We start from the raw sequence: 15,231 nt of genomic DNA, 5'->3' as shown, positions 1-15,231 counted from the left end.
GTGGCACGATTCAAACACAGCACGATGTGAATTGTACCCACCACCTGGGCAGCATGGAGACCCTGGCCATGAGGATCGCCAGAGTCAATACATGTGAAACATTTTGAACAATGCCTGGCACATAAGTATTCAGTGAAAAGTAAGTGTTTTCACTGTTGTGGTTGCTGATGCCATCATCATCGTCACAATCACCACCATACTTCCTCTCTCTGGCATCTCGCCTCATTTGCAAGATGGTCTAAACCCAGCAATCTGAGGTGCGTTCCCTCCTGACATTCAATAATGACTGATCTTGACTGTTTGAGAAGTGCCCTGGCACCCTTCGGATATTAAAATCCTTCTAGTCACGGTCTGGGAGAAAACGGGAAAAATATATCCAGCATAGAAACCAGAGCCATCTCTTTCCCTTTGCACCAATTTTAATTCCCATGGATGCCAGTGAGATTTATCAATATGTTTGAAGAGGATATGAAAACCTAACATTTGCATATATCATTTGGAGTCACTTCCTCAACTTTCGCTCCCAATCAAACCCTTAAATGCATGTTTCTAGATTAATAGTCAGACCTGGTGGAACTACATTAACAGAGTTCAGTTTAAAAACCAATATAAGGGGAGAAAAAACTATTAGAGAAGCCGGAGGGATGAACAGAGAAATTGAAGTCTTACAGCTATTCATTTTCCAGAGGGTTAATATTGCCTAAAAGTGTTAGTCTTAATTGTCTCGGAATCATTACAGATACACTGGTCCAGTCATTCGAGTAAATATATTTTGGCTTATCACCTTGCAGGCTGAGCTTGCATTTTCCAGGTTCCAGTGGCAAGGACAATTTAATACCACATCTTCAAAGTAATTTTATTTGAATTGTATTTTCGCACTTTCATTTTAAAATGGGCATGCCTGATGGTTGGGGAGCACGGATTGTTATGAACCAACTAGTGAAACCCGATTGTGAAGCCTTAATAGGAAAAGTCCAAAAGCAACCTCCAATCTCTCTCTTTCTTTTCTTCATACCCAAACGTCTTCACTGTCTAAGAGCACAGCCTCTGGAGTCGGAATGCCTGGGTTTTCATCCTCGCACTGTCATTTGCCAGCTGTGTAGCAGTGGCTTACTTTACCTCTCTGGGGCTCAGCTTCCTCATCCATGAGAATGAGAATAATATAATACTTCACAGGGTTGGGACGCCTGGGTGGCTCAGTCAGGTAAGCGTTTGTCTTCGGCTCAGGGCGGCTCAGTCGGGTAAGCATTTGTCTTTGGCTCAGGTCCTGGGATCTAGCCCCACATTGCATCATTGGGCTCCTTGCTCAGCGGGGAGCCTGCTTCTCCCTCTGCCTGCTGCTCCCCATCCTTGTGCTCCATTTCTCTTTCTCCCTGACAACAAAAAAAAAATGTTAAAAATAATATTTCACAGGGTAGTTGTGAGGTCTGGGTGAGTGCTGGTCCGTGCAAAAAGTCAGTAAATATCAGGTATTATTATTTTGGATGTATACTCCCATTCAGACACATTGAACTCTGAGTGTGGTATTACTGAAACTTCCCTGTGGAGCCTGCGAATTTTGTAATCACTGAGGGCAATTTGGTGAAGACACTGATCGGTCTGATTTGCAGAAACAGGAAATCTCCTTGAAGCCAATCCATCCTGGGAAAGCAGCAATCTGATGCTATTTCAAAAGAGTATATATATTGCCTACAACTTCTTCAGATCACTCACACAGATATTCATTCATTCATTTAAAAAGTCCTTATCGGGGGGCACTTGGGTGGCTTAGTGGGTTAGGCCTCTGCCTTCGGCTCAGGTCATGATCTCAGGGTCCTGGGATCGAGCCCTGCATTGGGCTCTCTGCTCAGCAGGGAGGCTGCTTCCCTCTCTATCTCTGCCTGCCTCTCTGCCTATTTGTGCGCTCTCTCTCTCTCTCTCTCTCTCTCTCTGTCAAATAAATAAATAAATAAAAATATTTTTAAAAAAAAGTCCTAATTGGACTGAACTGTGTGCCAGGCATCGTGCCAAGTGGTAGGGATACAATGGTGAACTAGCTGGGTATGTTGTGGGTCTCTGGGGATTCTACTTGGTGACACAAGACCAAAAAAGGGAGAACAGTGAAAAATGTTTTAAAACTGTGATAATTGATAACAGAAAATGGGCCAAGTGTTCACAGAACTAAGGAGGGAGGCTGTTTGAGGTCTGGGCATTAGGCAGTCTTCTCTGGAGGGATAGCATTTCGACAGACCTGGGGGATGGGAAGGCAACAGACAGGAACAGTGGAAACTCAGTGCGACATTTCACAATCTTTGCCAACACTTTCTCAACACTGTAGTGGTTCTAACTGTGTGATGGGATGAACTGACGGTAAGAGGAGATGGGAAGGCTCACTTGTGACCCTCCTTCCAATTCAGATGTTTGTCCTTGGATGACTCCTCCCCATCTTTGCGTTGTGAGCTCTTGTTTTTGTCATCTGTTGCACCTGCCCCTATGAGCACTGAGGGATGCAGACTTTATTATACAGCTCATTTCTGAAGGATTGACTTGAATCCTTCCTCAGGTCCAACATAGGTAAGTCAAATGAATCAGGGTTCATTTCGTGACAAGTGGCAGAAAAACCAGCTCAAAGTGGCTGGACCAGGCAATGAAATTAATTGGCTCCTGTAATTGCAAAGTTCACGTGTAGGTGTGGCTGGATCCAGAGTCTTCATCACTGTGGGTAGGGATCTGTCTCTCACCACTTTTTTTTCATCCTGCTTTCCTTTGTGTGGGCTTCAGTCAGAGGCAGGCTCTATCCATATGGTGAATTCTAGCAGATCTAGGCGTTTATCCTTCCAAGGTCCAGTCCACAGTAAAGAATGTTCTCCTTCCAGAGAAAGAAGACTGTCTTATTCCCCAAACCAATGAGGACATCCCTAATTATTCCATCCAAAGTCCTGGTTGGTTTGGACTGGATCCCAGGCCCAATCTGGAGCAAATCATGGCCGCCAGGCCAAGAGATGACTTCAAACTAGTCAGGACTGGGCCATACATAGCATCACCCCTGGAACACAGAAGGCAGTTATCTCCACCTGAACCATATGAAGTGTGGGAAGGGAAGCTCTCCAGGGAAAGTCATGAACAATGAATGGCTACGGTGCAAGAATTCCAGGGACCCTGCACAACAACCCCCTTAAATTAAAGCTCACTGATGAAATCCCTCGGTGGTTTTCAGTATCCAAGGATTTGTGATACTATTCTCTGGAATTGAAGAGAGAAGGATGAATCTATTAATGTAGGACTTTACAGAAAGGAAAATTCACTGGGGCTGAGCTCATCAGGGAAGACCAGGAAGAAGGTGACATTTGACTTGAACCCCCAAATAAAAAGATGGTTGGATTTTAACAGTCGGGAAGGCAGGAAGCACATTTTAGATGGAGGGATTGATTTGAGCAAAGGCAAAAAAGCAGACTATTAAAAGGTTTTGTCCGAAAGTTCTGGAAACTCACGATGCCTGGGTGGCTCAGTCAGTTAAGCGTCTTCCTTCAGCTCAGGTCATGATCCTAGGGTCCTGGGATCAAGTCCTGCATTGGGCTCCCTACTCAGAGGGAGAGACTACTTCTCCTCCTCCTTCTGCTGTCTCCCTCTGTCCTCCTTGTGTTCTCTGGCTCTCTCTCTCCCTCTCTCTGTGTCAAATAAATCAATAAATAAAATCTAAAAAAAAAAGTTCTGAAAACATGCTCGAACAATTTGGATCCTGATGCAGGAGAACTTAAATGAGCAAACTATCTGAAGTTCACGAGTGACTGAAGAAAATAAGCTGGCAGACATAGACATGGGATATGGTTCCTTTAGTGCTGGTGGAGCACACGAGAGTTTCGCTGCTGAAACACTCCTCTGTGGACGAGGGGACATACGAGAAGCAGCACCTTAGGGACATGAACCCGGAGGCAGGGGCTAGACTCTAGACTGGTTTGGAATGGGGGGGGGTGTCCAGAGGAGTAAATGGGGGATTGGTTGGTAGACTCTGACTATAGCTCAATTATCCCCTCAGGCCTTAGGGTTTTCATCATCCCTGGATAGTTCCTCTGTTACTCTTCCTTATTTTTCTAGGCTAAATCCATCCTGCAAGGATTCCTGGAGGATTCAGGCTACAGTATCCAGGATCTGAAGAGCTTCCATCTACTAGGACTTGGTACAACCCTGTGTGCTATGAACGCCACCGAAATCTCACTCATAAACATCTCAGAATTCAGGTAACCAACTCAGTAGTGTTCAAAACAGCAAATGGTTGATTGGCCAGTCCATTCATTTAGCAAGATATCTTTTCCTTCCTGATGCTTTGCCACCTTTCTGGGTTAAAATAAAGAGTGCAATCAGCTGGATCCTTTCCAGATGCTGAGCCGACCTACCTTCTGCACAACCCGTCGTGTCTGGAGAGCCTCCCAGGCTCACGCTGTATCCTTCCCTCTTAACCAGGGTGGTGGTGGCCGGAATCGGGACCCTGCTCTGCAGCACCCATGTCTTGGCCGAGTTTAAGAGGAAAGCAGAAGTTGTATTTGGGGATCCCAACGAGTGGTCCAGCTCTGTCCTGCAGGAGCTCGGGACTTTGGCAGGTGAGAGGCACCTCGAGCACACCTCCTCTCCCTTTCCCACCTGAAATCTGGGGACAAAAGCAAAAAAACAAAACAAAACAAAACAAAACAATAATAATAATAAAAGAATCCTTGGCTGTATGTAGTGAACATCTCTAAAGTTACAGTAGAACCTAGACTCATGCCTTGAGGTTGCAGATGGGGGGTCTACAAATGGTTCTTGGGCACACTCAAGTGGTTTAGGATGTGATTTAATTGACTTCTAAATAGTTTTGTACACAGTCTGAAATTGCATAAAGTGAAGGTCCTTCTGGGCGTACTTTTCGTTGTAGGAGACCAATCAGGGCTAATGCGACCCGCTTTTTTTTTTTTTTTTTTAATCAGGAGTTGATTAAGGAAGTTGATTCTCCAGTGTGATTTTCAAGGCTTTTTGTAAGGAATAACGCTTGCCCAGAACACACAGATCTGTACGTTATGCAGCACCATTAATAAAACAAGTGGAGTTCCGATGGCTTGAACTAAACCCTCGTGATTCCTTTTTCTCCCCAGCTGGATTAACTAAGGAAGAGCTCCAAATGCTGGACAAGGATTTGATGCCATATTTCCAGCCATCAGCAATCAAATGCCTTCCTGATGAGATATTCAAAGTAGGTACTTGGTTCTTCAAGGAGAATAGGAACTTGACCCCATTTCAGATCACATCGGGGAACAGATGGCAGGCCTTGGATTCTAGGGGTTTGCAAACAGATTTCTGCTGATAGGGCCGGAAGAGAGCTGTATGCCAACAATGAATGGGTCACAAGATAATTTTTGGCTTAAACACGTTTTTTTTTTCCCTTAAATTTTTATGTTTTAATTTGTATTTATTTTTACGGTTGTCCTCTCTTCGTAGCAAGGTATTGATTTTCTATTTATGATGGTATGACAGGCTCATATTTCTTTGTCTAAAACCCTTGGGGACAAATACATTTCAGAATTCAGAATTTTCCAGATTTTAAAAAGATCACTCTGTGAACCTCCTGTATGTAATTTAACACCCCCAGCAGTGTCTAGGGAAGCACATTATACATTAATATTTCTATGAAGAAGTCAGTGATGCCACACTAATTGAACTAAATAGAGACTACAAATGGCCTTGTATCATTTCAAGGTTTTGCAGGCAAATAAGTTTGTCTTCAACTTTGGGAAAAACATTCAATTTTGAGATTTTTTTTTGGACTTCAGAATGTAAAAATATTCTAGTTGATTTAAAGAACAGCATTGAGAAAACCTCAACAGGACAGGTGAGAAATGGCTATGGAAGAAATTGAGGAGGAGGCATTAGATCAATTGAAGTTAGGGAAACAGGGTAGTCCGTGGGGCTTCCTGTCTCTGGGGCCCCATACAAGCTTCGGGGAGTATTTGGTGGGGACAGTCTGCTCTGATGAGGAGTGGCCCTGGTGTTCTCGCTTGCTGGGCAACGTGGAAATAAATTCTATCCACCACAACTGTGTAAGACACACAAATGAGGTTGGACGGACTCCTATGATGCCACATCTCTGGTTCATTTCAAGACCAATAGCCGACCTTGAACGACTTCACAACACAGGACAGTTTCCAGCACAGGGCAGGGGAAATAGCTGTTTTGGGGAGAAATAAACAGTAGTCCCGAAGGCTGCGGAGCCTCCCCACTGGGGGTTTCTGCAAGAACAGCGGAGGCTTGATTCTGGATGCTGGCATGTTGCCGAGCACTTCCCCCCCATCTTGTTTGGAGCACTTTGTGGTGGTTTCCTTGTTTGGGGATTTGTCTTTCTCAGAAACTCCTAGGTGCACCTGGGGATGCACTGGTGAAGGTGTATAACCTCGTGCCTTTAGTTGAGGAGTAACATGAGACAGCAGAACCTGAGGGGAGTAGGCTGAGCCCTGTCTAAGTGGGGAAGCTGCTTCTCATCTCCAGCACACCCAGGCAGGGTGGCAATGGGGGCCCAATATTGCTGGATCTTTCTTTTATTTTTTTACTATTATTTTATTTAAGATTCCAGAGCTCTCCATTTTCCTATGAAACCTGCTGATAATTAAATGTTGGTGACCACTTCGAATTTTTTTAAAATTTATTTTAATTTTATTTTTTAAAGATTTTTATTTATTTAATTTTTTGACAGACAGAGATCACAGGTAGGCAGAGAGGCAGGCGTCGGGCGGGGGGGGAGGGGCGGAAGCAGGCTCCCCGTCAAGCAGAGAGCCCTATGTGGGGCTCAATCCCAGGACCCTGAGATTATGACCTGAGCCGAAGGCAGAGGCTTAACCCACTGAGCCACCCAGACGCCCGTGAATTTATTTTTTTAAAGCACAGTCCAGTAGACTTAGAGGTTCCATCTAGTTGCAAGGCAGTTGCATTAGAAAAACAGGCAATTTGTAGAATACAGACTCTTATGTTAATGGAAGATGGAAGTTGTAAGCCAGAAGTGTACCTGTGTGTGTGTGTGTGTGTGTGTGTGTGTGAGGGAAGAGGTGATGCTGACCTTGCATGACAGGTTAGCTAGGTCAGAGGGAGGAATAGTGTTCCAGGCAGGAGGAAGGGCACAGCAAAGATGCTGTGTCTGGGGTCTACGAACATGGATGCTCATTCTCCTGCAGTGAAGAGTGTCAGGGGGAGGCAGCTGGACAGGTGGGCTTGGCGCAAAGTACGAGGGCCCATTGCCATATTAGGAGCTGGAACTGTGTCCTGGAAGTGAGGGGCAGGGAAGAGTTCTAGGCAGGGGAATGACACAGTTTCAGGGAGGCATCTCCGTAGATGGGGAAGAGGAAAAGAGTAAAGGAGGAAGGAGGAGTGGATGACGGGGCATAACCTGCTTCCCAGAATCTTGGGAGCCCTTAGAAAATAAGCAGCATGACTTTAGACGCCTCTCTACAAATTCGGAATCCTGCCATCTCATCTGTCATGCCATCTCATTCCAGACCCACTGGAACTAGCCACAAGTCCTCTGAGCTAGAAGCAGCTTCAGTAAATGTCTTGTTCAGGAGCCTCAAAGACGCGGTGAACTCTAACTCTACTTCTAGTGACCACGACAGATGTCACTAATAGATTATCACACCTTTCTTCCATTGAGCCCTACCAGGACTCACCCCCCTCCCCCCGCCCCAGGGCCTGCAGGCAGTCACACCAGAGGCTCAGTATCCACACAGGAGAGGAATTCTCTGTGCCATCCCACGACTAGTCCAAAAGCCCAGAGAGGCTGTGAAATCTTTTTGAGGTCACACAGCTAGTATATGGCAAAACTGGGACACAGATTTAAACCTTTGGCCTTTAGGCTTGTATTTTCTCCTCTATGTCAGTATTTCTCAGGTGGGGACTTGAAGCATCGGGGAAGTACCTTGCACTGAATTAAACAGCATTAAGTCATACAGTGAGAAAATCATGACTTTCTTTTCAACTCTCCTTTAATGCTGAATACTTCAAGGAGGAAGGTCTCGGTTTGGAGCTAAAATGTCTTTAACCCTTATAACACTTTGGAGCTAAACATAACAGTTTGGAGCTAAAATGTCTTTAACCCTTATAACATTTCAAGTCTCCTTCTCTTGATTATTTTTTAAGAAACCTTGGGCTCAGACGTCGTTGGCCAACACAGCTAGCTCGAATTCAATAATGTTCATTTCTTTTGGCTTATTGTTAGTGGTTACTGATGGCAAGTCATTATGGTCTTCCATTTTGGGAAATTTCCACCTAAAAATTTCCTTTTAAGAAATTTATTCTAGTAGTGAAAAGAACCATGTGATTTTAAGGGAAAATCTCAAGAGCACAAATGGTACACGGGTATGGCAAAGTCGCGCGCGCCCTGGGCGGATGACCAAGGTTTGGGAAGGCCGCGGAGGGGCACTTCTGAGGGCGCTGTCCCCTTTCTCCGCTGCAGGAGCTGTCCGCGGAGCAGATCGCCTCGCTGGGCCCTGAGAACGCCGCGGCGGTGACCCCAGCCCAGCGCCGGCGGCTTAGCATGCTACAGCTGCAGAGCCTCCAGCGAGCGCTAGATGGCGCTAACACCCGCGCCTGGCTGGACACGCCCCCGAGCGCCAGTCCCACCCGGACCCCCTTCTCCAGTTCTCCTCCTGGTGAGCAGAAAACCCTCTGATGGTGCCCCTACCCCTAGACCCCTTCTTTGTCCCTTAGTACCCCCCTGCCCGGCCTGGGGCGGGAGGTTCCTAAGATTCAGAGTGGGGTCTCTCACGGTCTTCGGAAACTGCATTCAGAGGAAAATCCAAAGTCCCCACCAAGTGCGCGTACGGGACTCTCAGGTTCCCTGGGGGAACTTGTAAAACAGCCGGTTTCGGGGACCCCACCCAGAACTCGCTGAATCAGGATCTCTCAGGACTAAATGCATTTCAGCAGTTCCCCTGCATCCTACCTCCTTCTCAATGACCAGTATTAATTAATAAATTCAACCAGTATATATTGGGCACCTCCTGTGTGTCAGGTCTGCAGCCGGAGCTGGGAACACAGAGATGAACAAGACAGGTAAGGCTGTCTTGTAAATGACCAAGGGGCTTTCGCATCTGGGAAGACCGGGAAGGAAGGAGGCAGAGGGAGGTGGTGGTGACTAGGGCTGAGCTAGGATAAGGGGGTTGGTCTTCTCTTTTTCCCCACTCTGTCACTTTTTTGTGACCCCTTCTATCTTTAGTGAGCACCATTTTTGGATGAGGCACGTTGTTGGATTCTGGGGAGTTAGCAGTGACCAAGCTACATGTGTCCTCAGTGCTCACTGAGCCCTCCATCGAGCAAGCGGGGGTGGGAAGGCATACGTAGAATGGCGTTCATGAGGTGCTATGACAGGTTCTGTGACAGGGAACACATGGGTGAGACAGCTGACATAGGCTTGTGGGGATTAGGGAGTGGGCATGGAAACTTCCCAAAGATGTAATGTCTAAATTGCAGCCCAAGCTGAGGAGAATATGTCCCAGGTAGAGAGAGCATCTTGAGCAAAAAGAACTTGGTCCTCCAAAACTCCACTCTACCTTTTCCTGACGTGAATGTCTCCCTCCGTCTGCCCCCACCTTCCCTTGGTGATGGAGAACTGGGGGATTCCCAATTTCTGCAGCCACAAATGGCCTGAGGTGGCATTTCAAGCAGGAGCCATGACCTTCAATTTACTACGATTGTTATTTTTCTTTTAAGGTTTATTTATTTATTTGAGTGTGGCAGGGGAGAGGGACAAAGGGAGAGAGAGAGAGAATCCCAAGCAGACTCCCTGCAGTGCGTGGAGCCCAACATAGGGCTCGATCCCATGCCCTGAGGTCATGACTTGCACAGAAATCAGGCACACCTGATTTACTGTTATTATTTTAAAAACTTTTCATTGAAGTGGGATGCCTAGGTGGCTCAGTTGGTTAAGCATCTGCCTTCAGGGGCACCTGGGTGGGTCATTTGGTTAAGCTGCTGCCTTCAGCTCAGGTCATGATCCCCGCATCCTGGGATCAAGTCCTGTATCAGGTTCCTTGTTCAGCAGGGAGCCTGCTTCTCTCTCTGTCTGCTGCTCTCCCTGCTTGAGCACTTGCTCTCTCTCTCTCTTTCTGACAAATAATAATAAATAAAATCTTAAAAAACCCAAAACTTCATTGAAGTGTAATATGCATACATTTTTAATTATTATTTTTTTTTTTTAGAGAAAGAGCAGAGGGTAGGTAGGGTGTGGAAGGGATGGGCTGAGGGGGAGAGGGAGAATCTTAAGCAGGCTCCACACCCAGTGCAGAGCCTGATGCGGAGCTCGATCTCACCACCCTACGATCATGACCTGAGCTGAAATCAGGGGTTGGACGCCTAACCAATGGAGCCACCCAGGTGCCACCATTTAAAAATTGTTTTTAACTATTGTGTTTTGTGTGTATTATATAACACAAGATATAATGCACAGGATTCAAAATGTGTAAGGGCTGAAAAGGAATGGAATGAAAGGTCTCCCTCTGTCTGTCCCCTGTCCCCTTGTCACCTGGTTCCCTTCTCCAGAGGCAAGTCGTGTTACCAGCTTCTTGTGTATTTGTCCAGAGATAGTCTGTGCACATCCATAGGTTATCTCTGCACTTTTTAAAATGGTGGTTTTCCCCTTTGTTCTGCACCTTGCACATCTCACCTAACAGTGTATCTGGGAGGCAGTTCTGTTTCTGCACACAGGAGCCACGCTATACCTTAAGTATTTCGGTTTCCTGGCTATACCTCAAGTATTTCACCAGATGTCTACAGATGGACATTTTCCCCTGTTTTTTAAAATTTTTTTTCCATTTTTTTTCTTTTTCTTTCTTTCTTTCTTTCTTTCTTCTTCTTCTTCTTCTTCTTCTTCTTCTTCTTCTTCTTCTTTTTTTGCAATTATGGGCAAAGCTTCAGGGAATAAGCGCTTATCATTTGCATCTGTTTGAATATATACGCGGGATAAAATCTCCAAAGTGGGACTGCTGGGTCAGAGGGGGTGCATGCATTGGTAATTTTGATGGATATCGCCCAAGCCCCTGTGGAGACACAGGACCAGTTTTCCCTTGAACCAGCCCTGTCAGAAAATGGTGTCCCCGCGGGACCCTAGATGCCCTTCTCGTTCCCTTCACTCCACAGGCACTTCTGGTGTGTGAGGCCCTTAATCTCGTTTCCTGAACTTGCTTCATTATCAGGATCACTTCGGAGGAATCCTTCAAATACAGATTCCTGGGGCCTCACCCCAGGCTTGCTCAATCACAGTCTCCAGGGGACGATCCTGGAATTTGCATTTCTTCCCCTAAGATTTTATTTATGTGAGGGAGGGAGAGAGAGAGTGAGAGCCGGGAGAAGGGAGGGGCGCAGAGGGAGAAGCAGACTCCCCGCCGAGCAGGGAGCCCAAAGTGGGCTCCATGCTAGGACCCTGAGATCATGACCTGAACCACCCAGGCACCCCCTGGAATCTGCATTTTTAACAATCTCCCCAGGTGACTCTTAGGATTAAGGCAGCTCTGCTCCAAACTGATTCACACAATGTCATTTAATTTTTACTACCCTGCTGCTGTGTTGTTCCTGGGCCTGCACTCCTCCCCCCCCCCCACCCCGCCCCCAATCTCCCCCCCACCATCCCCGGCTTTGAGGTCCTTATTCCTGCATCAGAGAAGAGCAAACAGCATTCTGGAAGATCAAGTGAGTGGTCCAGAGGGAGGCCCAGGGAGCTGGGCTTGCTGGGTTTGCCCTCTGCAGGTTGCTGAGACGTGTGCACGCTTGTCTCCTTCTAGGAGGCCCTGTCACCTGGGGTCCTTGGCTTGGCTGTCTGCTGGTTCTCCTGCCCAAGACCATGTGGTGATCGGCACGTGCGGTTGGCCCTCAGTGCTCGAGCAGCTGGCCCCGCTGTGTGGAAACAGAGGACCTCCAGACTGTGAGACCCCTACTACCCCAACCCACAGCCTCCACTGGGGCAGGGAGACCCTAGGGCCTTGAAATTTAAAAGGCACTGGAAGGACAAATAATGATTAAAAATGATCTGAAAAACTTCTTAAACTGGCCTGTGTCCTCATCAGGGAGCTATTCTCTGCCCTGTCTCAAGCTCTCATGCTTTCCAGCTTGGAGAGAGAGAAACGTGGGGAGGGAAGGGTGTTTTCTGTCAACAGATGAGGACCTTATGTACAAGTCACTGCCTTCCCTCTAGAGAGAGAGAGATGCCAGGGGGTGGTGGGTGCTGGCAAAGGCACCATTTTAGCTGGGGCCTCATCTGGATTCTTCTCTGGCTGAATGTCCCTCCCTCAGAGCTGTAGACTGCATTGGATTTCTCCTTCTTAGATATTTAGCAGAGCTGAAATAAATGAATCCCTCAACAGAAGCCAATATTCCTACCTGATTGCTGAGACTAATTGATGCTTTAGGGGGCCTTGCATTGCTTGGAAATTAAAACATTTAACACGGCCCAACGTTAAATCAATTTTTAAATACATTTTCCAGATGCCTTCCATTTCCTTGGGAGTCAGCTAAATGAATGGCCGTGGAGTTATCAGTTAAGCTTTCAAAAAATTCCTTTTTGGACGAAAGTGGTGGCTCTTCTGGGTTTAAGTTGCTCTGGTCTTTGGGGATGGGTTGAAATAAAAGAAAATACACAGTGTAAGTCAGTCACCCATGTGATGATTGCCCAGCAGAGCAAAGTCAGCCCACTGGGCCAATCCTCTTGGCGTCTGGGAGGGATGGAGTTCCTTCTGGAAATCTGCAGGTTGCTCTTGGCCTTCGGCTTAGGAAAGGGGGATGGCAGTGTACTTTGCCATCTCCCAGGTGTTATACTGCCTCAGAAACAACAATCAGAGCTGCTTCTCATGACTTCCCTTAGGTTGCAAGTTAGGCGTCCTGGGCACTTGGGTTCTGCCACCAGCGGGCTCTACGTTCTCTTCCTGATCACACGTCCACAGTAGACATCTCATCTAGATAAGACAAAAAGCCTGCCCGAGTTCCCAAACATCTCTGGCATTCCATAAGAGGTGGGTGGATTTTAAAAAGCAGCATGGGTAGGTGTTGTAGGGACTGGTGTATCTTCAGATGTCACATGCAGTTATTCTAGAACATCAGAAGACTGGCATATGGAAGGTGTGGCCCCACAGGTGCTACATAGGGTCTGACTTGGTTCTTCGTTTGTCCTGGTGGGGAAATGGCAGCTCATGTTGTTTCTTAATCACAGATCATTGATCTTGTTACCGACGGCACCAGCCCCCCAGTTTAGCTGGGCCAGACTGGCTGATTAGGGACGGGGGTTGCACGAGAATGGGTCTGTGCAGGTTCCAATCGGGTCCAAGCAGCCTTGGATCCCGCTCAGTATTCCCACTTTCTCCTTTGGCCTTGGATTTTCCTGGGGAACATCAATAAACACAGCTTCCCTTTGAGTCAGTCTTCACGCTGCCCAAGTAAGTCATGGAGCTTTTGCGCCTCACCTTCCCTTCTTCTTCTTCTTGTTTGCTTTTTAAGATTTATTTATTTATCTCAGAGAGAAGGGGAGAGAGCACGAGTGTGCACTTGAGCACAGGGAGGGGCAGAGGGGGAGAGAGAGAGTCCTCAAGCAGACAGACTCCCTGCTGAGCAGGGAGCCTGGCACGGGGCTCGATCCCAGGACCCTGAGATCGTGACCCGAGCCAAAATCAAGAGTCAGCTGTGTAACTGATTGAACCACCCAGGCGCCCCACCTCACCTTCCCCTCTGATCATTTGGTTTTGGTTGAATTCCTGGACCCTGGTCCAATCTTAGATCATAGTCATGTCTCCCAGAAGGCCAGGTCTTCATCAGGCACTGCTCTAAGGGCTCTGCCTGTGTTAGCTCACTTTGTTGTCATCATGAATCTGCCAGGAGGATGCAGTTATGATGCCCATTTTCCAGATGAGGGGACTAAGCCTTAGAGGTTAAAGAACACTAGTCGAAGGCCTCTCGGATAGTGAGGATTTGTATCTCGACTTTTTACCTTGCACCATGCTGCTTTCTGGATATGAGTATCTTTCAGCTTCTCCAATAAGTCAGATCAGAGAGCGATTCTGTAAATCCCTTCACCTCCTCCTCTGGCGGGAGGCCAGCTTGCCTCACAGCACATATAATTGGTGATTGCCTCAGGCAGGAAGACAAATCCAGCTTATGCCCTGCAGGACCCCTCAGGTCTCAGGTTGAGATGCTCGGTCCTTTGCATGCAGGGAAGCAGCGGGTCACTCTGGCAGGTGCTGCTTCCGTTCACCTTTCAATGTCAACCCTGCTGTTGGATCCCCAGCCTCCATCTTCTACAGCCTCTCTCCTGCCCCCAGCTGGAGGCAGGGATCATGGTCACTCCCTCCCAGGCAGGTCACCGGGTGCTGGCCGTGGTCCTGACTGGTCAGGACCTACACCACACCAGGTGTCTAATAATTGAATATCATGCCAGCATGATCCTTTCGTGGAACCCCCACCTTCAGGTCTGCTCCAGACGCTGAGCCTGGCTTGATGCAGGCTGGAAGGGTTCCTGTAACTTCAGTATGCCATCCGATGGGACCTAGAATTACATTATTCTCTCGAGTCCTGGTGCCTGTGGAGTTACCACAGAGGCTAGGGATGGGCTGCATGGCCAAGGAGAGGTAGCTATGTCTTGGGGTGTGTGTGTGTGCACCTGGCTTTACTAAGGAAATGCTGTCCTGATGGAGAGTGACAACATGGCAAAGGACTTAATATTAAGTATTCGGTGGTCTTTGTCTTTAAAAGTTGACTGCCCATTCTTACCTTTAAAAAATCTGTATTGGGATGCCTGGGTGGCTCAGTCGGTTAAGCTACTGCCTTTGGCTCAGGTCATGATCCCAGGGTCCTGGGATCGAGTCCTGCATCGGCTCCTTGCTCGGCGGGGAGCCTGCTCCTCTTTTTGCCTCTGCCTGTGTTTGCGTGCTCTCTCTCTCTCTCTCTCTCTGTGACAAATAAATAAGTAAATAAATAAAATCCTTTAAAAAATCTATATTGCTTCCCTGGAAAACATATATGTATAAAACTTTTTTAAAGAGTAAAAATAAAATTAACTAAAAAAATAAAATGAAAACCTCAGTGAGATACCACTTCACACCAGTCAGAATGGCTAAAATTAACAAGTCAGGAAAGGACAGGTGTTCTCTAGGATGCGGAGAAAGGGGAACCTTCCTGCACTGCCTGTGGGAATGCAAGCTGGTGCAGCCACTCTGGAAAATAGCATGGAGGTTCCTCAAAAAGTTGAAAATAGAGCTACCC

The 15,231-nt window shown here is 47.2% G+C and overlaps 1 protein-coding gene across 1 annotated transcript in view; it reads left to right on the top strand.

Moving 5' to 3' along the window:
• Positions 1–12,027, top strand: part of OTOA (otoancorin) — a gene marked incomplete at its 5' end in the record, with an annotated part of 61,587 nt that extends 49,560 nt beyond the window's left edge. Inside the window, 5 exons of the mRNA XM_080831713.1 lie at positions 4,075–4,217; positions 4,441–4,577; positions 5,106–5,203; positions 8,447–8,642; positions 11,769–12,027. Coding sequence (XP_080687839.1) covers positions 4,075–4,217; positions 4,441–4,577; positions 5,106–5,203; positions 8,447–8,642; positions 11,769–11,836 — 642 coding nt within the window. The 3' untranslated portion in view covers positions 11,837–12,027. The remainder of the gene's footprint in view (positions 1–4,074; positions 4,218–4,440; positions 4,578–5,105; positions 5,204–8,446; positions 8,643–11,768) is intronic.
• Positions 12,028–15,231: the final 3,204 nt, after the last annotated feature.

The sequence above is a fragment of the Martes martes genome (genome assembly GCF_963455335.1).
Source record: "Martes martes genome assembly, contig: SUPER_18_unloc_1, whole genome shotgun sequence".
NCBI lineage: Eukaryota > Metazoa > Chordata > Mammalia > Carnivora > Mustelidae > Martes > Martes martes.
The sequence above is the reverse complement of the archived record's forward strand: the minus strand, read 5'-3'. Positions and strand labels throughout refer to the sequence as shown.